Raw genomic sequence first — 17,311 nt, 5'->3', positions numbered from 1 at the left:
CAGCTTTGAGCCTCACCAATACTCTCGCCCTTGCTTTTTCCTTCCAAAGGAACATACAGGTACCAGGGTGACATGGAATTACAACCCTGTGGCTGATTGTAAGAGGAGCCACAATTCTCTATCCCCCCCGTGTCCACTCCCCTGTAATGGAGCTCTGTGGCTTCTCTCATCAGGAGCTGGAGTTTACTTCCCCCGTCCTGGTATCTGGGCCAGCCCTGCTATTTTGTCCAAGAGAAGGTGGTAGAAGTGATGGTGTGCCTGGTTCAAGCCTAGGCCTTAGAGGCCTTGCTCACGTCTATCATGCCTCTCGGAATCCACTGATGCCATGTGAATGCACCTGGGCTAACCCACTGGATGATGAGACACCTGGAACGACTGTTCCTGTTGCCACACGTGACAGCTGGCAACAGCCAGACATGAGTGACACCACTGACCATGAGTAACACTTCAGCCGACCCTCCAGTTGACTGTAGGCAAATGACTGAGCCCAGCTGAGCCTGGCCCAGGGGAGCAGGGCCACCCAGCTGACCCGAAGACTCAGGACAATACCAAGGGACTGCTATGTGAAGTAACTGCATTTTGTGGTGGCTTGATACTCAGTAGAAGCAAAGAGATACACGACTTCAATCTCCCAGCATTTCAATCACAGTGCTAATGGCAAGCTTGCCAGCAAGAAGGCCTCCAGATCTGACTCCCCTCTAGGGTCAGACCAAGTGAAAGGGCCTCCATGTTGACAGAATCAGAATCTCTCCCACAAGGACCCACTGCTCCAGGACCCGCTGTCACACTGATTCACACTCCCAGGAGGACTCTCTCTGAGATGGGGAGACAGAAAGGTGCTTCTGAGGAGGTGGTGGTGGCCTTGGGGCCTTTACACACTCACCCGTGGTCTGGCAGTGGATCACCAGGATGTTGGCCATCTCAGCAAACTTAACACTGGAAGGGTTCTTTTTAATTTCCTTCAAGAATTCTCCAAGGACCACCTCACACCTACCAATGAGCAAAGGAGAAAGGAGACAGCTCATGCAGCCAGAGGAGCCTCCACCAGTGGTGCCACGTCTGCTGTGCTCTGTGGGACACACTTGTCACATGGACATTTTTCCGAGGCTGGGGGTGGATGATCTCCTAGCTCCTCAAAGCAGGAAGCACACGAACCAGGAAGAGGACGGTGAATTTTGTGCTCTCCTGCCGCCGCCTGTCTGTTGGGTGTGGGGTATGCGTACGCGCCGAGGGGCCCCTGCAGCCGCCTGCCCCTCTCCTCCTCCACTCACATTTTCCGAATCTCTTTGCCGTTGTCGCCCAGGATCTGGAAGAGTCCATCCAGGATCTCCGGCAAATAATCCAGCAGGTTAATGTCTGGCACGGACTCCAGAACCAGGATCTGCCCCAGGGGAGGAAACCATCAGGGAAAGTCACCAGCCAGAGAACCTGCATCTCCTCGCCCATCCTCTGGACTGGCCAGCGAGAAGGGGCCCTGCTGAGGCATCTTTTCACGGCAGTGTCCCGTGGGGGAGCAGGCGCTAGTAGCTGTTGTTTCTGTTCAATGGGCAGGGGAACGGCAATTTAACCCCAGGGCAGTTCAGGTGCCCGGGGGCGGGGTGGGGGGTGTGGGAGGGAACCCATGGGAAAGGTGGGCAAGGCTAGAAGAGGTGTGACAGCTGGAGGAGCACAGCTGGCTTCAAAGGTAAATCTGGGTGTTTCCGGAGACAAGGAAGGAACCACATCCTCTGCAGAGGCAAACGTGATGGGCTTTGGGGGCAAAGCTGAATACATGTGTCTTCGGATGATCTGATGTCATTGGCTCCTAGAGGGATAACAGTGAGGCACCCCCGCAGCCACAGGAAGTGCCCAGGTGAGCCAGAGAGCAGACCTCACTCAACTAGAGGCTCCCTACAGCTGGAGAAGGAGCGTCGCGGGGCCGGACCTTACCCAGGAGATGATGAACTGCCGGGCGTACTGGTTGTTGGAATAAATCCTCTCCCGCAACAAGGGGATGAAGCCCACCAGGTCGAACTTGTTGCTCTCCGTCACGATGTCCTGTGGGTCAAAGGCATGAGAGCTGCCTGCTGGGGGCGGGGCTGCCTGACCTGGCTGAATCCCCGGCCCGGGCTGGCTCCAGGGGTCAGGCGGACACAGAGGAAGATGACGGAGCCTGAGTCAGGCAGGAGAGGCCCCCGGAGCATCCCTCCTCACACAGGCCGAAGGACCAGCAAAAAGGATGCACTGAAAGCAGGAATCAAGGTCGAGAGAACTAATCAAAAGGCAAAACCCTGCATCTCTGTGGTCTGGCTCGAATGCCCTGGTGAGCTGAGCATAAACTGCCCTGTCACTGGGGGCAGGGTGGGGTCGGCATGAGGGGCCATTAGGGGGACAGAATGGTTCTGTATTTTGATCCTGCTGTTGACATAACTCTATACTCTCATCGTAGAGCTGTACACTATTCCATTAACTGTATGTAAATGAAAAAAAATTTTTTTTTATTACGAAGAGCATCCCAATGATAGAATTTATAAGCTGTACAGACAGATGGAGGAAACAGAAGCTAAAAATAAGAGTGGGGACCAAGTACAAGTACCTTTAAGAGGCGGTCTAGGAGCTCAGAGCCGCTCTTCACATTGGGGTCTGGGTCAGCAGCCAACTATGAGAGAGACAGAGGTGGAGAGAGGGTCACTGTCAATATATAAGACAAGGAATCCACTGAAGTCCAACAGCAAAGGCCTTGGGGCAGCCTGAACATCGCATAGGCACCTCTCTCAGTGCACAGATGCAAGACAGGCAGGGGAGGCAAGGGGGTAAAGCAGAACTTGGCAATGCTGCCGAGATGTGGCAGACCCCCGTTCTGCTCAGGGACCGCTGGGACCTGCTGCCACCAGTCAGGCGGTTGCTTCCCGTTGGCCTTCCTCAGGGCTTTCCAATCGTACAATGCTGGGTCCTCTCTCCACTCCTGGAGGAGGGGACAGATCAGCTGTGAGGTTAGTCCTCTAGAAACGACTTCAGGGAGGAGAACTCCATGACGGTGAGAGAGGTGCCGATAAGCTATCAGGGAACCCAAAGCCTTTCTAAGCAGAGCTTTTTCTAGAGCTTATGGGCTACGCTCTCCTTGCAGGGGAAATACAGTCTGTACTATGGAATCACCACCTTCACCTTCTATAAGGGAGGTCAGTGCTCTCAAATGACTGTTTTTTCCCCTCCAATTTGTGGTGGACTGATGCTTTTGTAAAATGCACTAAAGATAAATTAATAGAGGTGTGAGGGAAAAGCAAACATAAATATTTACAAGCCCATCTAAAAATATATCATTAGATTGAACAGACAACAAGCACCCCTGGCAGCATGTGCTTATCTGCTCCCCTTGCATCTGGGAAAAGGGAGGCCAGCACTCAAGGTCCCGAAAGGTCAAGTCAGGTGTGTTGGGTGAGCTCAGCCCAGTCGAGTGAGGAGCGGTCACCTTGCTCAGCCCGTCAAAGAGCACGTTGAAGTGGGGCAGCACAGCGCCTCGGGCCACCTTGACGATGTTGTAGAGGGCCTCACACGCATAGTAGCGCAGCCTGCTGTCAGCATCATTGAAGCAGGTCAGCACCGGCTCAATCAACTCCTTCAGGTAGAGCCCCGAGTCCTGCGATGGGGTAGAAGCAGAAGCAGCTCAGATTGGGTCAGACCTCGGGGACCCAGCCCTCGGCTCCCTTGGAGACGCTCAGGCCCTCGAGTGAGGGCTGGGCTGAAAGACCCTTTGCAAGTCAGCTTCCTGGGATAGGGATCACGCCCAGGACCCTGGGTGCAAGGCCGCAGAGCCAGCCTTGAGGTCTGAGATGTGGAGAGAATGGCAATAAAGAAATCACAAGTCTGCAACACCCTGCTGGGGCTCGGGGGTCAGGGTCAAGGCCCTGGCTAGTGTGTACGTCCCTCCAGGAGAAGGGCTCACCTTGCCCAGCGCGATGGAGCAGGCAGCCAGGCCGATGAGGCCCCCTTTCCGGCTGTGCGGGTGCTGGGACAGGGCAAACTCCTGAGACAGCGTCTGGATCACATGCTTGATCTGCACGGTGTTGTTCTGGGCCACGAACTCCCGGACCAGCCTGCAGAGGAAGCAGAGAGGGGCTGAAGGACCAGTGGGATCAGGCTGCTCCTGCTACTGCCGGCTCTGGGGCCCGGGGCTGGGGTGAGGGAGGGAGATGACCTGTTTAGAAAGAGGAATTGGGAGTCAGGCATCTCAGGGCAGGGCTTTCCCAGTTCTGCTGCTGACTGGGAGGCGTTGGCTGGGTCACGGTCCTTTCCCTTTTCTGGGTCTCCGTTTCCCTTTGTCTATGACGGAATGAAGAACAGTGAGCAATCTCACTTCTGGGAATCTGAGAGAATGCAAGTGAATGTCCTTCTGGGGCCCCAAAACTGTAGTGATCCACCGTCTTCATTCAATACTTGCTCAGTGTTGCAAACAGCTCATGCACCCAAGTGGTTCTCTGTGTCTGTGTCATTGTTTCTGGGGATCCACAAACAAACAAGGATGTGTAGCAACGTGACACAAGCAACACCACATAAGCAAGAACGCCGCAGGTTAAGTCTCCCTGGGCTGACGGGGAGGTGCCATCTGAGTCGGATCTTAGTACCATTACCAGGCCTTTTCCAGGTAAAGAAAGGAAGGCAGGGAACCTCAGGCACAGGGAAGAGCCTGGCTAAAGGCGGGGGCCCCGAAAAGACATGGTGTATTTACGGAAGGGTGAGGAGACCGGTGTGTGGAAGGGGTGTCTGGGGACAGTTAAAGGAAAAGACGAGGGCTTCCCTGGTGGCGCAGTGGTTGAGACTCCGCCTGCCGATGCAGGGGACACGGGTTCGTGCCCCAGTCCGGGAAGATCCCACATGCCACAGAGTGGCTGGGCCCGTGAGCCATGGCCGCTGGGCCTGCGCGTCCAGAGCCTGTGCTCCGCAACGGGAGAGGCCACAACAGTGAGAGGCCCGTGTAACACACACACACACCACACACACACACACACACACACACACAAAAGGAAAAGACGAGCCGGTGAAAGGTTTCCAGCAATGGGGTGACACATTTATGTCTATGTTTTGACCAGAGAGGCTGCCTCGGGTGGGGGTGGCATGGTTTGACAGAGGGAGACTGAAATATCTCCAAGGGAGAATACCGCAGCTATCAGGGTCAGGAAGGGGGGCCTGAAATTCGGCCGAAGCAGTGGGAAGCAGCAGGGAGAGGGGACAGGGCAGGAAGGGTAGAGACGCCTGCACGGTGCCCACCTGGGGGGTGATGCTAGCAGGGAGAGGGGGTCTGAGGGAGGCAGCGCCTGTGGTCACCCTGGGGGGATGCTCCCAAGGCAGGCCCTGCCCGAATGGAGGCGAGCACAGGGAGGCCCAGCTCCGTCAGGCACCAGGGTCTCCTTTCAGAGCCCAGTGGACGTGAAGACACTCTGCCCTTCGGAGGCTCACAGCATCTCTGCAGTGAGAAGCCTCCTGAGGGCCAACGGTGGCATGAGGGGCCCAGATAACCACTGGGGAGCTGCGGCCTGGGGGTCAGGGACATCTTCCCAGGAGTGGGAACTGAGCTGGACCTCGGAGGAGGCAGAGACCCTGAGAGAAGGAAGCAGGTGTTCTGGGCAGGAGGAAATGTGTGGGCAAAGGCAAGGAGAGAAAAATAGCCAAATTTGCCTGGGGTCCAGAGAACAGCAGGAAATCAACTGGGATGAGCTGGCCCGGCAGCTCAGATTCAGGAGAAGGGATCTCACATCGTGGGTGACAGGGAAGCTGTTTACGGGTTTTGAAGAGATGGTCAAAGGGTGTTTTAAGAAGCCATGAGATGGATGGGAAGGGGGAGACTGTCCCATCATCAGGTGGGAGGGACTAGGACCCATGCAGCAGCTGAAGGTGTGACGAGGGAGGCCTAGAGATCACAGACTTTTCAAAGTAGCTGCCTGGACTCATTGCCTAATTGCTCTGTGCCCATCACAGCAGGTACACTGCTCGCCTATGGCATAAATGGGGGTCTCAAGCTGGCTCAAGGAATTTTAAGGACAGTCAAGTTCAAAAGGTATTAATTAGTTTGTGTGGTTCCAGCTCGGTGTCAGGAACCTGCTAGTAATTAGCGTTGTTTAACTAAATGTGCTGTCCTGTGAGGCTGTGACCACTCCTGTAAAAAGGCTGTTCAATGGGGATTACAGGGCTTGATAAAGATTCAATCCCGCAAGTTGTAGGGGGCATCTATTCTGTGCCTGGGACTGTGGCCACAGGTGAATCAAACAGGCCTGACTCCTGAGCTGGCGGATGTGGGAGCAGAAACAGGGTTCCAGGAAGGGGCTATGCAGATGGTCTGTGAGGGCCCTCTTGCTTTGATCTTTATAGGGTGTGATTCCACCAAGCCCACCGCAGGGGGCTGAGGGCTGTGGATGAACCAAGGGCCCCGGGAGGAAGCCAGTTCCATAAGCGCCCCCTCCCTAAGCAGTGTAACAAGGCGCAGCAAGGATGGCTCTACATAAACCCGCTGTATTCTCAAACAGGACAAACCAGCCAGATGGGGCCCAGTGGTGTGTCAGAGCTCTCTGACTGTCATGACAGACACAGCCTCTTGAGAAAAGCCCTGCAGGTGTGCCAGAGAACAGCCAGAGCATTGGTGGTTCAGTGGTAGAATTCTCGCCTGCCACGCGGGAGGCCCGGGTTCGATTCCCGGCCAATGCAGTGCTGCTTTTTGGCCTCTTCCTGGCAAGCTCCCCCAGAGATCCTGCTGCAGGATCCAGCTCCTCAGTCACGCCCAGCCTGCAGCAGCCAAGGGTGCTGCGAATCTCCGAGCGCACTTCCCTGCTTCGTGAGCACGAACAGCAGCTGGCTTCTCCACAGAGGCACCACTGGCTGCAGGACCCTTCCCCCCATAAAGGGACTCCTGCTGCACCCCCTCAGCCTTGGCCAGTCTCCAGCAGGAAGCTGTGCTGAAGCCTGTGAGCTGTAGAACAGCTCAACACACCACGTGAATGTGGGATGGGAGGACCCACACTTCAGAGAGGAGGAAGTCCCCAGAGTCTCAGTGGGCTTTTTGCTACTGAGAAGGAACGACTTGAGCTCTACTTCCTGTCCTGACGTCTGAAGGCAAATCAGCTTCTCACGCACACACATAACGCACACACATACACACATGCGCGCTTGTGCGCGCACACACACAGCCTCCTCCTGCCTTCTCTCCTGCTCTGGAGCCTAAGCCTCTGCCGTTGCAGCTGTGCTGATGTGGCCTTCCATTCTGTGAATCAGCGTACAGACAAGAGGACTGGGGTTAAAGGGAGGTGCTCACACAGCTGTTCACAGCTGGAGCACTGGTGGTTCAGTGGTAGAATTCTCGCCTGCCACGCGGGAGGCCTGGGTTCGATTCCCAGCCAATGCAGCAGCAAACTTTTTTTTTTTATCATCCTAAGAGACTGGATTTGACATTTCACACTGCCTACAGCATTGGTGATACAGTCTGAAAAACCTAGAATGACTTTTTTCTAGCCTGAGTTTTCCACGACTGTTTCCTAACCACAGAGACCTAGATCTTGCGTCCCCTTGTTCTTGAGGAGTCCAGGATGTGGGGATCACCAAAGCCGCTGCAAGCAGCTGTGCCTCCCCTCCTGCCCAGACAGGCTGCCCGGGGACGCTAACTGCAATGCCCCTGGGGAAGCCAGGCCGTGTGTGTTTCTGCTCCATCGGTGTTAGAGCAGCCCTGAGAGTGGGAGTAACGACATTCATGAGGCTCCAGCAGGGCAGCAAAGACCCAGCCCTGCCAGCAGGGTAGCCGGTCCTGGAACCACCTCCTCGCCTGTCTCCTTGTTTCAGGTCACAAACGGTCCCTGAGCCACCGGAAAGGGCCCTCCTCCCCACTTGAGAGACAGCAAAGGGGATGCATTCCCTGCCCCTGAGGGGCTCTCTGCCAGAATCCCATGGAGGGGAAACAAGAGAGGCCTCAAGGACTTTCATGCAAAACAGAGAAAAAAAATCTGGTGAAGACAGTGCAAGGTGAGGAGGGGGCAGGCGAGAAAGAGCACAAGCGGCAGCTTTCATGGGGAGGGAGTGAGGTGTGGCTTCATGAGGGTCAGCTTTTGAAAGGGGTTCTGAAAGATCAGTAGGTGTTCATTCAGGGTGAGGAAGCCCAGACAGAGGGAACAGCATGAACAAAGGCTCAGAGGAAGGAGAGAGGCACTTGGATTGGCAGCACAAAGGACACAGGTGGAGGAGACGTGGATGACAGGGCCAGAGAGGCTGCGCCCACTCACGTGCTTGGCAAAGGAAGTGGCCTTTGCTTCTGGTGGCCGTCAGCAGCCACGGAAGGTACGAGTGATCTGCAGCAGTGGGTGGTAGGGATTCGAACAGCGTTTAGGGAACTCTGAAGTCTGCAAAGGCTAACAGAGACCAAACAGTGGGAGAGCGTGAGGAATGGGGCACTAACGACGGGTGACAGCGGGCAAGTGTAACAGGGTCTCCTGAAGGGGGAGGAGATGGGCAAGGGGAATATCTGTGTTCAGCACCCCCCGACATTCCCGTTCGCTCTACACCAGCTGCAAGGTCCCCCCACCCCGAATCTTACCAGGACGCAACTCAGAGCACCCTAGGCCACTACAAATACAATGGCCCATTCAGTTCCCGAGGGCCTGGAACCCCAAGTCTCTATCTGCTCTCGGAGGAAGAATATTATCAGTGTCCAGGAGAGCGAGACAATGACAAACAGTGGTTCCCTGTGGAGGGAAACCCTGAGAACATGTTCTCACCAAAACCACCAGTTCTCAGAGCACTGGGCCTGGCCCTGTGGCCCCCTGTGGGGCCACAGCAGGAAGACCTGTCCCACGACCCGAGCCCACGCTCTCTACCTGACAGTCAGGGTGATCAAGACAGGGCCGGCTGACCTCTGCAGTCTCACTGCTCAGCTGCCCAGCACAACTTTCCTCTCCAGTAAGGGCTTCTTACTGGGCCCTGCTATGCTACTCCTTGGACACTTCCTGTGGGGAAGCTCCCACTCCCGTCCACATCCTAGCCAGCCTTAAGTCCAGTTCACATCCAACCCCCTGCTTTTCCCGACCATCCCAGGAAGGACCACCACTCCTCTGAACGCTGAAGGACTCGGCCACCCCGCAGTCTGTGCCCAGCACTGCACCATGGAATGTCACGGGTTCTTTCTCACGTGTTTTATGTTTCTAGCTCCACAGCTCCAGGCCAGAGTCCCTGAAGACAGACTGGTGGCACGATTCTCTGCCTCTTGAGCGCCAGCCCTCTCCCCGCGTCTAGAGCTCCCCACACAGTAAGTGAGGAATCAGTAAGCATCTGCCCAGGGACCCATCTGTGCCGGTGGGCGGGGCCGCAGGGCAAGCTGTAGGGAAACACGGGCAAAGCCCCACGCTGCCGTACTGGTGACAAGGGGTGGCCTGCTCATCTACACCTAACCTGTTGGGTAAATCAGAACTGTACTTGGATGGGCCAAACCCCTAGTTTACTATTCAAGTTAGGAGGGACAAAGGGCACCACTACCAGGATCTCAGAACGCACACTGAGAAGGACCAGGTACCCAGGGCTGTGGCTGGGGACAGATGCCGATGCCAGGATGTGACTTGACATGCGTTTGCCTAGGGGTGAACCAACCCCTTGGGGGCGCCCCAAATAGCCCCCGTCAGCAGGACCTGGTCTCTCCACAGAGCACAGGCAGAGAGAAAAAGCAACTACAAAGGGAAGCAGAGGAAGTGAAGTTTGAAGTCCGGGCGTCCCCAGTTCCAGGTTAGTGTCTCTTCAAAAGAACACCCGTCTCCTCTTTCATCTCCACGTTGTGAGCCACAGCTGGGGGATCTCAACTAGTTCTGAAGTTAATATTTGGCCCAGATCACAAGTCCCAGTGACCTTTGCTGACATTAGGGTCACACGCATCGCTGTTCTGTGCCACAGAGAAGAGATCTGCTTCTGCTTCATTTCTCTAAAAACTCTGGCTGACGAAGTATCCTCTAGAGATTGCTCAGAGCCTCCATTCTCAACTAGTCAGAGGTGTCGCAGGATGGCAGCAACACCCATTCCCCAGGAGGCACAACGCCCAATGCTGGCCAACTCCAAGCTCTCTACCCTGCTCTCAACTTCACAAAGTGCCACACCGACTACCTTCTCCCTGATTGAGAAGGAGCCACAGACAGGCCAGGATGTGTCTTTCACCCAAGGAGAACCTGGGGCCTCGTCTCAGCAACACAAATGAGACAGGAACGGGGCAGGGCACAACCTTTACAAGAATGCCATAGCCATTGAGGACACGACATAAACTGGTTAGAAACAACTAGGTTCAAGATGACAGATGATTGACTTCTACTAACCTTGAGCCTCAGTACAGGTTCACTGTAACACATCAGCAAGCTAAATGACACACCCACAGGCGCCATGTCAATTCCGAGGCGGACAGTAAAAGGCCAGAAGTGGGCGGTGGCTCCATTCCTGGAATAAGCCTCTCACTCCTTAGCCTATGAAATTACCCACCCCTATAAAAACTGACAATCCCATACCTGGGGCCTCTCTCACCTTCCGAGATGGCTCACACTCTGTCTGTGGAGTGTGTATCTCCCTGAATAAACCTTCTTTCACTTTACTATGGCTCGCTCTTGAATTCTTTCCTCCATGAAGACAAGAACCCACATTCGGCGGCCGTCCCAGGGACTCACCTGAGACCTGGGATGTGACCATCCTCTTGCGCCCCACTTCCTTTCTTGCAACAAAACCACAGCCCCACACTGGGACCCTCGGCCTCTGTAACGCAGCCCGGGGACAACCACAGGCTGCATGAGGACTGGGGAGCTGACCACTTCCCAGGAACACACTCTAAGTATTCCAGGGGTTGGTTATTCCTCACAGCAACCTCCTTCTGTAGTTATTATCATCTCATCATTTAGATTTGAAACAGAGCCTCAGGGAAACCAAGTCCCTTTCTTGAGGTCACAGAGGATCTGAACCTTGGCACCTACAAAGCCCAGGCCCCCTCAACTGTACACCAGTTCCTCCCGCCCATCTTCTTAAAGCACGTCAGCTGCAAAGTGCACACACCCAATTACAGAGGGTGCTTCCCTCGTGCAGAACTCAGGCCCCAACTGAAGTGCAGCTTTCTCCATGCATTTTCGCCACTGTCTAGTGTTAGACATCTCTGAAGCATTCCTCCTCCACACACGGGTGTACATACAGATGAGGTACACACTTGAGATGCTGAAATGAAGGTCTAGGGCTGGTTTTCTACCATTAAGGCAGGAAAGAAGTAACCATTTCCTGAGCACTTACTACATGCTAGTAATGTGGTGGATGCTTTACACGTGTTATCTCATTTAAACCTTAAAATAAGCCACAGAGCTAGGCACTATAATACCCATTTTACAGATGGGGGGAAATGAGGCTCAGAGATGTTACGAAACATACAAGGTCACACAACTTATGGATGGGAGGTGCAGAAATCAAACCTAGATTTTTCTGACACCAGGTCTGAAATCTACCATGTTACATTATCCTCTCTTCAAACATCAAAGCTCCCACCTGTTGGATGCCTCCTGGGTGCCAGGCACTTTACATGCATTATTTCATTTAGCCCTATCTCATTTCATGTGTTGATGTCCAAATGGCCCGGCCAGGAGGTGGCAGAGGTTTCTGCCATTGCACGCACATTCCTATGTCTTCAGAGGAGCCAGTCTTGGCTGTGGCTTTGTATTATTTTTAGAGAATTAAATAAAATAATGCACATAATGTGTTTTGTACTGCATGTGCCCATGTAACATTATTAGTGCAAAATCAGAATCAAACCGTGATGTTATACACGCCTAACAAGAGCATATTCATTCATTAACTGCTGACTGAGAACCTGCTTTGCTCCTTGCTCCAAGAAGGACAGAAAGATAATCCAGAGTTGTGTTTATTCCTATGCTGTAAAAATTTCAGCCTGGACTTCAGGCTGCCATTTTTTTTCTTGACAAGTCCGATGAACCATCCCAGTTCTCTATGTAACACGCTGTAATCAGGCAACATATCCAGGCAGCGATTTCCCAAAGAGAATCTGGCAGGTAAACGTCTCCTCCATCTGCTTTGCTGAGTATTTAAGTAACCTGGTTTCCACTTGCTCACTACTCTCCAATAACTAAACAGGAAAAGCGGAACATCTGCCTCTGAGGAAAGGCCCAAGAGTTAGTTAAGTAGCAAAATATACTGAGCATCCACTGGGTATAATCAGTGGAAAAACTGTAAAGGAGACAGCAGGAGGCATGTTTGGATCTCAGGTGACAATAGACCACTGAATAAGCGCTTCCCTCAACTGTAACACAACCTACAGGCACTCTTATTTTTTAAAATTGAGATATTATTCGCATGCCATAAATTCACTCTTTAAACATGTACAATTAATTCAGTGAGTTTTAGTATATTCACAAAGCTGTGCAAGTGTCACCACAATCAATTTTAGACTTTTTAAAATCATCCGCAGAAGAAAACCTGTACTCATTAGTAGTCACTCCCCATTTCCCCCCAACCCCCCTCCCCCAAGGCCTAGGCAACCGCTGATCTACACTGTCTCTGTGGATTTGCCTATGAATCCACACAAATGAAATGATACAATACATGGCCTTTTGTGACTGGCTTCTTTCACTTAGCATAATGTTTGCAAAGTGCAATTTTTTCTTAAGATGAGTTAACTGAGGCACAGAGAGGTTAAACCCAAGGTCACAAACTCAAATGCTTACAGGAGCCAAGAAGGAGACACAAGTGAGAAGGCCAAGGGAGGTAAGACAGGCTGTAGTGACCTTGCCAACACAGGAAGCAAACTGGGGAGCCCACGTCCTGGCTGGGGGAAGGGGGTGGGCCCCTGGGTCCCCTACTGCTACATGGGAATGTGGGCCGCACAGAGCCACATCTTCCCATTCTTTAATAGAAGCCAGAAACCTGAACTTCACTGTGAAATTTCTTGATTTAAAATACCCTGCAATCCAGGCCAAACCAAACAGGTCAGCCGGCAGGACACGGCCCCTGGCTGCCAGTCTGTGACCCCTGGATGAGGCAACCTGCTGGGTGGAATTCTGACCCACACTCCAAAATCTGCCTGAAGTCACTTGGTAATAAACAGTGTCTCCCTACAGAGATGGCAGGCTGCAAAAGGCCAGGTCAAACTCAGCAGTTCAACCCTGATCTGATCACAGAGCCCCAGGGATCCCGGCTCCCCATGCCACCCTCCCCACCCTGCCTTCCCCAGCAGACAGGGACTCATCCCTCAGGAGCTCTGATCCTGGAGCCCCTCCTTGAGCTTCGGTGTTCTCAGGGCGCAGGGCCTGGGCACCTCCACTTGCTGGCTTTAGGAACTCAAAGTTCAGGAACACCAGAGACTTGCCAGTGAGCCCATCCCTGGTCACCACGAAGGGCATCATCTCTCCCAGCCTGCAGTGAGGGCCCTGTCACCGCAGTGAGGGAGCACCCACCACACTTATCAGAGCGCCTGCTGGCGTTTCTCCCCCACGCTAGACTCTCCCGGAGAGCAGGGCCTAGGGTCTCACCATTCCTGTCCTCGGGACTCATCAGGGACTATAACCCCTGACACCCAGGGCCCGCAAAACCTGCCACAGCCATTCTAAAATCTTAGCCTCAGGGCCTTATCCTTGAGAAAGCTGTGTGGGCGTGCTGGAGCCAGGCTGTGGGGTAAAGGCTCTCCAGGACTGTGCACAACAGGCTCACACATTTCGCCATCAGATCCTGGTCACCCACCACAGCCCGGTCTTGAGAGTCTAGAGTCTGGGGTCCTTCAGTCGAGCCAAGCATCCGTCTCTGCGTTTTCAGTGTCTGAGAGGCCTGTCATCAAGATAAAACACCCTCCTCTTATTAGGAATTTTAATCCCTCACTCCAGCACCCCATGCAGTACTGGTTCTGCCACTCGAGCAGATAGATGGTTTCCAGAAAACAGAAAGTGGCAGTTAAAACTACCATGGGGGTGTTCAAGTATGACATTTTATTAAGTATTTGTCTCCCTTTCGGAAGGGAAAACCATTCATTGTAATGGGGAAGCCTTTTGAGACAGAAGAACCTGAGTTTTTAGATCCAGGTTCTAGCTGTGAAAGCTTGGGATGATTCCTTGCCCTCAAGGAGCCTCTGCTTCCTCATCTGTGAAATGGGGTAACACTACCTAGCTCGTAGGGCAGCTGCGCAAAATAAATGAGATGAGGGATGTACAAGGGCCAAATCCTCCTCCCCCCAAATAAGGCAGACAGTGTTTTACATGTGATCACTTTTTAAAATGATCAACGTTATGGACTGAATTGTCCCCCCCCACTCCTCAGTTCATACAACCCTAGTGGCAGTATTTGGAGATAGGGCCTATAAGGGAAGTAATTAAGGTTAAGTGAGGTCATATAGGTGTGGCCCTGATCCAATAGGATCAGTGTCTTTATAAACAGAGACACTAGAAAGCTCCCAGGTGAAGCACAAATAAGTCCCTCTGTCCCTGAGCAAGTTGTGAAACACATACTCTGAGGAACATATCAAATAGGACACTGGTCAGGGGACTAAGATCCAGCAAGCCACAAGGTGCAGTCAAAAAAAAAAGAAAAAGAAAAAGAAAGTGTTGCTTGATGAGAGAAGCAGCTAGGTGGTTCTGGACATACTGGATGTCAGAGCTGAAGGGGAGGGTCCTTTTAGTAAAATCCAAACCTTTTAGCTGAGGAGGAAACTAAAACCCAAAGCAGTTAAGGCAGTGGTTCTCAACCGGGGTGACTGTCCGTTCCCCAGGGGACATTAGGCAGTGTCTGGAGACATTTTTGGTTGTACAAGTGACAGAAAGCTACTGGTGTCTAGTGGGTAAAGATCAGGGATGCTGCTAAAAACCCTATAATGCACAGGACAGCGCACCACAACCAAGAATTATTTGTCCAAAAATATCAGTAGTGCTGAGGTTAAGAAACCCTGAGTTAAGGAACTTACTGGAGGTCAAAGAATGAGTATCACACAACAGACTAGATTAGAGCTGTACAAAGCATTCTGCAGTGATGGAAATGTTCTACAATCTGCACTGTCCATATGGCAGTTGACAGCCACATGTGGCTATTGAACATGTCAGATATGGGCAGTGTGACTGAGGAACTGGATAAAATTTTTATTTTATCTTCAATAATTTAAATGTAAATAGCCGCCCATGGCCAGTGGCTACCCTATTAGAGAGGGCAAAACTACAATCCATATTTCCTGACGCCCAGACTGGCATTCTTTCAGTTTCACAGCCTGCCTCTTTCTACTCTTTTGAAATTACCCACCCACCAGACTTTATCACAACGATTTGGCTGGAAAAAAAAATACAAATGTAAAATAACAGCAGAAAAACCTTAATGTTCGCAGTTAAATACCTTGTTTTATAATTAAAAAAAAAAAAAAGGAAAATGTCAGATCATGGTTACAAATACAATGGAACCCCGTTATCCAGTTTCAGTTACCAATGGTCAACAGCAGGTCAGAAAATATTAAATGGAAAATTCCAGAAATAAACAATTTCTAAGTTTTAAACTGTATGCGGTTCAGAGTGGTGAGATGAAATATTGTGCTATCCCACCAGAACATCAGTCACCCTTCCTCCAGCATATCTATGCTGTATATGATACCCACATACTTAGTAGCTTCTGGGTTATCAGATCGACTGTCGGTATCGCAATGTTTATGTTCAAATAGCCCTTATTTTACTTAATAATGGCCCTAAAGTGCAATGCTAGTGATGCCAGTCATTAGGATATTCTCTTACTGTGCTTAAACTTTACCATACATACGTATGTATGGGAAAAAACATAGTATATATAGAGCTTGGTATCATCCAAGGTTTCAGGCATCCACTGGGTGTCTGGGGACATATCCCCCACAGATAAGAGGGTACTGCTGTACGTGTAGTAAGAGTGCAGAAACAAGAATAATTCCTTCTTTCACTTTCAGGGAAGCGTGATATGACAGAGATAAACAGCCCTTCTGAGCCTTGAGGTTTTGGCTTATTTCTCCACTTGGTCAACTTACTGTCCCTTTCACTTCTCAGAAGCTGGGTAAGAAATGAGGCAGGTCAACATCCTTAGCAAATTCTCATGTTTCCTACCTCCCTCCCATCAGAGGTCACTCTCTGATTTGCTTGTTTGCATGGAGACCACACTGAGGACGCACCATGTGCCAGGCACTGTGCAAAGCACCACGCATACATTTCGTTGCTTCGTTCTCACGGCAGCCCCTTCGGGGTACCAGGAGGTTAAATAATTTGGCCCACGTCACACAGTCAGAAGCAAAGCTGGGACTGCCAATCTCCTGCTCTTAAGCACGGCCCTAAGGGCCTGAAACCTGGAGTACCAACACTGGCTGCAAAGGCGTGAGGAGCTGCCCGGAAGAGCGGGACCCCTGCAGAATCAGGACGAGTCCCGGCTCCGCTCTCCACGACCAACCCGGGTGCCCGCGGCTCTTACTTCTCGATCTCCAGTGCTGCCACCTTCCGCTTTTCGTAGAGCTTGTCATTGAGGGCGCGCACGATGTTGGGCGTGAGCGGCGCGAAATCCTTCTCGGGGTTCATGGTGGCAGCTCGGGGCGTTCCCCGGAGCCCCGCGACTCCTCAGCCCGCGGCAGCCCGGGCCGCGCCGGGGCTAGGGGAGTCTGCGGCTCCGCGCTGCCTCCGGCGCCGGCTCATGGACCACGCCGCCCCGGGCCACCTGTCTCGCTCCGCCGCCGCGCGCCGCCTCGGAACCCGGGCCTGGATCCCGTCTCCGTACCCCTGCCCCTGGCCGCCAAACAGCTCACGAGACCCACTCCCGGCCAGCACCTGCCGGGCTCATGAGGCAGCGGCCATGTTACTCAGATCAGGTGACTCTGCACCGACTTCCGCCTTCCGCCGCTAGGACCCGCCCCTCGCCAGCCACGCCCCCGCACGCATCCGCAGGTGGATTAGCCACGCCCCCACAAGGCTCCACCTTCTCCCATCTCACTCCTGCTTGTAGACCCCCACGGTTTGAGGCCTGCTGAGTAGGGCGTGAATACCATGTACTCCACTGCCTGCACGTGGTAGGCTTGGAACATGGTGGGCTTCTTTTTGTACACGTTCCTGAGAACGAAGGGGCTCTTGGAGCCTGACTCGGTTAGCATAATTTATTCTATATCTACTGAATCCACTACTTCATCCACTGCTTAGTCACCAGCCAGTTTCTCATATGCCAATGATTCCCAAATTAGAGTAACACCATCTTGATTTTTGCCATATCCTAGCCATTTGTACTATTATTTAAAAAAATATTTTCTCTAATCAACGAATTTTAAAAAATTTTAAATTCCTACTTTAGCCTTGCTTATGCCCTATAATCATGG

General features: G+C 52.5%; 1 protein-coding gene across 1 annotated transcript in view; it reads right to left on the bottom strand.

Annotated features, from left to right (window-relative positions):
• The window catches only part of LOC309837242 (protein VAC14 homolog), a 98,173-nt gene extending 81,502 nt beyond the window's left edge, over positions 1 to 16,671 (bottom strand). Inside the window, exons 1-7 of the mRNA XM_082677667.1 lie at positions 16,423 to 16,671; positions 3,923 to 4,073; positions 3,449 to 3,616; positions 2,576 to 2,638; positions 1,930 to 2,037; positions 1,272 to 1,381; positions 884 to 990 (exon numbers count right to left, since the gene is read on the bottom strand). Coding sequence (XP_082533793.1) covers positions 884 to 990; positions 1,272 to 1,381; positions 1,930 to 2,037; positions 2,576 to 2,638; positions 3,449 to 3,616; positions 3,923 to 4,073; positions 16,423 to 16,526 — 811 coding nt within the window. The 5' untranslated portion in view covers positions 16,527 to 16,671. The remainder of the gene's footprint in view (positions 1 to 883; positions 991 to 1,271; positions 1,382 to 1,929; positions 2,038 to 2,575; positions 2,639 to 3,448; positions 3,617 to 3,922; positions 4,074 to 16,422) is intronic.
• Between the last annotated feature and the right edge of the window lie 640 nt (positions 16,672 to 17,311).

The sequence above is a fragment of the Grampus griseus genome (genome assembly GCF_964374135.1).
Source record: "Grampus griseus genome assembly, chromosome: 19".
In the NCBI taxonomy this organism is placed as follows: domain Eukaryota; kingdom Metazoa; phylum Chordata; class Mammalia; order Artiodactyla; family Delphinidae; genus Grampus; species Grampus griseus.
The sequence above is the reverse complement of the archived record's forward strand: the minus strand, read 5'-3'. Positions and strand labels throughout refer to the sequence as shown.